This window comes from Metarhizium robertsii (genome assembly GCF_000187425.2).
Source record: "Metarhizium robertsii ARSEF 23 chromosome Unknown MAA_Scf_42, whole genome shotgun sequence".
Taxonomy (NCBI): Eukaryota; Fungi; Ascomycota; class Sordariomycetes; order Hypocreales; family Clavicipitaceae; genus Metarhizium; species Metarhizium robertsii.
In genome coordinates this window covers 23,960-25,761 of record NW_011942185.1, presented here as the reverse complement: position 1 = coordinate 25,761, position 1,802 = coordinate 23,960, and the positions used below count along the sequence as shown (strand labels likewise).

The 1,802-nt window shown below is 49.5% G+C and overlaps 1 protein-coding gene across 1 annotated transcript; it reads left to right on the top strand.

The window, feature by feature from the left end:
- Positions 1–522: 522 nt before the first annotated feature.
- MAA_10458 (ATP-dependent DNA helicase PIF1) lies at positions 523–1,292 on the top strand (the record flags this gene model as incomplete). The annotated part of the gene is made up of 2 exons (XM_007828456.1): positions 523–1,060; positions 1,111–1,292. The coding sequence occupies 2 exons, from the start codon at positions 523–525 to the stop codon at positions 1,290–1,292; spliced, it is 720 nt and encodes a 239-aa protein (XP_007826647.1).
- Positions 1,293–1,802: the final 510 nt, after the last annotated feature.

Below are 1,802 nucleotides of genomic sequence, written 5' to 3'. Positions count from 1 at the left end.
AGCATAATGTTCACGTGGACATGGACGCGAGCAATCAACGCCTCTTCAGCAGTCTTCATGTTCGTGCCTGGCATGCCGATCGCCGTCAATAAGAACACTCTGCAGGGATTGAAACTTGTCAACGGAGCTTCGTACACGGCCGTGGATGTGATTCTGGATAAGTCGTGCCCCGACTATCGGATCTCTTGCTTCCTTGCGCTACGTCTTGTATATCGAATCCAGTATAGACTTAGCCCAGCGATACAATTTACTTGAATACTTTTACTAAGCCTCCCTTCACGTGAAACCTTCACAGTCTAGTCTGATAAACGTAGACTGGACCAACAGTCTGTCCGAGGAACGTGGACGGGACCACCAGTCTGGTCTGCATTTTACAGACCAGACCGATAGTCTATGGACTATTAGTCTGGACTGCAGTCTGGACTATTAGGAGCGCTGCCTCCCCAGTTGAGAGTCAACCTCGATGGTGTCGCGGGAGGCAAAACATACATGTTTTTACAGGCAAGTAAGAAACTGGAAGATATGGCGACTATTCCAGGAGTGAGAAACCCCGTTTTGTGGGCTGCTCCGACTGGGATCGCTGCCCACAATTTCTACGGCCGCGCGTTACGTAGTCTCTTTAAGGTTCCTGTCAAGATCTTCCCACAGGGACTCTGTCAGAAACTCTCAAGATCGAACCTGTGTTCTTTGCAGGCTGTCTTCAAACATTGCAAATACCTCATTATTGATGAGAAGTCTATGATTGGCATTAAATTCCTAGGCCTTCTGGATCAACGTCTCAGAGAAATCTTCCCAGCCCGTCAGGATGAGATGTATGCCGGCATCAACATCTTTGTCTGTGGCGATTTCCACCAACTTCCTCCTATTGGAGCTACTGTGATCTATTCAAATCTTCTCAACGCGCGAAACGTTGACTTTTTGGCCGGCCAGCAAACATACCGAGCTCTGGATACAACAGTCCGGTTAACACAGTTGATGCGGCAAGATGGCGACGACGAGGAGACGCTTAAGTTCCGCCGCGCACTCGAAGAGTTGAGGGTTAATCAAGTATCCCAGCAGAGTTGGCAGCTTTTGAGTACGCGAGTACAGAATGAACTAACTCATAATGAGGTAGAGAGTCCTTTAAGGATGCACTGCGTCTTTACTTTCGTCGAGAGGAGGCTCATGTGCACAACCACCAGCGCCTCCGCGACTGCAAACAGCCTATCCTTAGAATCAAGTCTACGCATACGGGCCAAGGCGCGGAGGGGGCAAACGATGACGAGGCAGATGGGTTGGATCCTCACCTTTGAATCTGTCTAGGGGCGAGAGTTACGTTAACAAAAAATATCTGGGTTGAGAACGGCTTGGTGAATGGGTCTATGGGGACGGTGAGGGATATCGTCTGGAGTGAGGGTCAAGATCCTACCAAAGACATGCCAACTGCAATTATGGTGGAAGTCGATGATTACGAGGCCCAAGTTCCCCGGCACTGACTGCATTCCCATCTTCCCTGTCACCAGGCGATTCGAATACAAAAAACGTGACTGTTCGCGCACTAACTTCCCCCTTCGCCCTGCGTACGCTTTCACGGTGCACAAAGCACAGGGATTGACGCTGCAACAAGTGGTCTTGAACCTGGAACGGAAGGATCATGCGCCATGATTGTCATACGTTGCCATATCTCGAGTTAAGAAGCTCTCTTCCATCATGTTTGAGACGCCTTTCGACTTGAGTCGATTCACCACCAAGGTGAGCTCAAATATGAAGGATAGAGCAAGGGATTGGGATCTGCGCACCCTCCAGTGCTTGTAAATTAATAG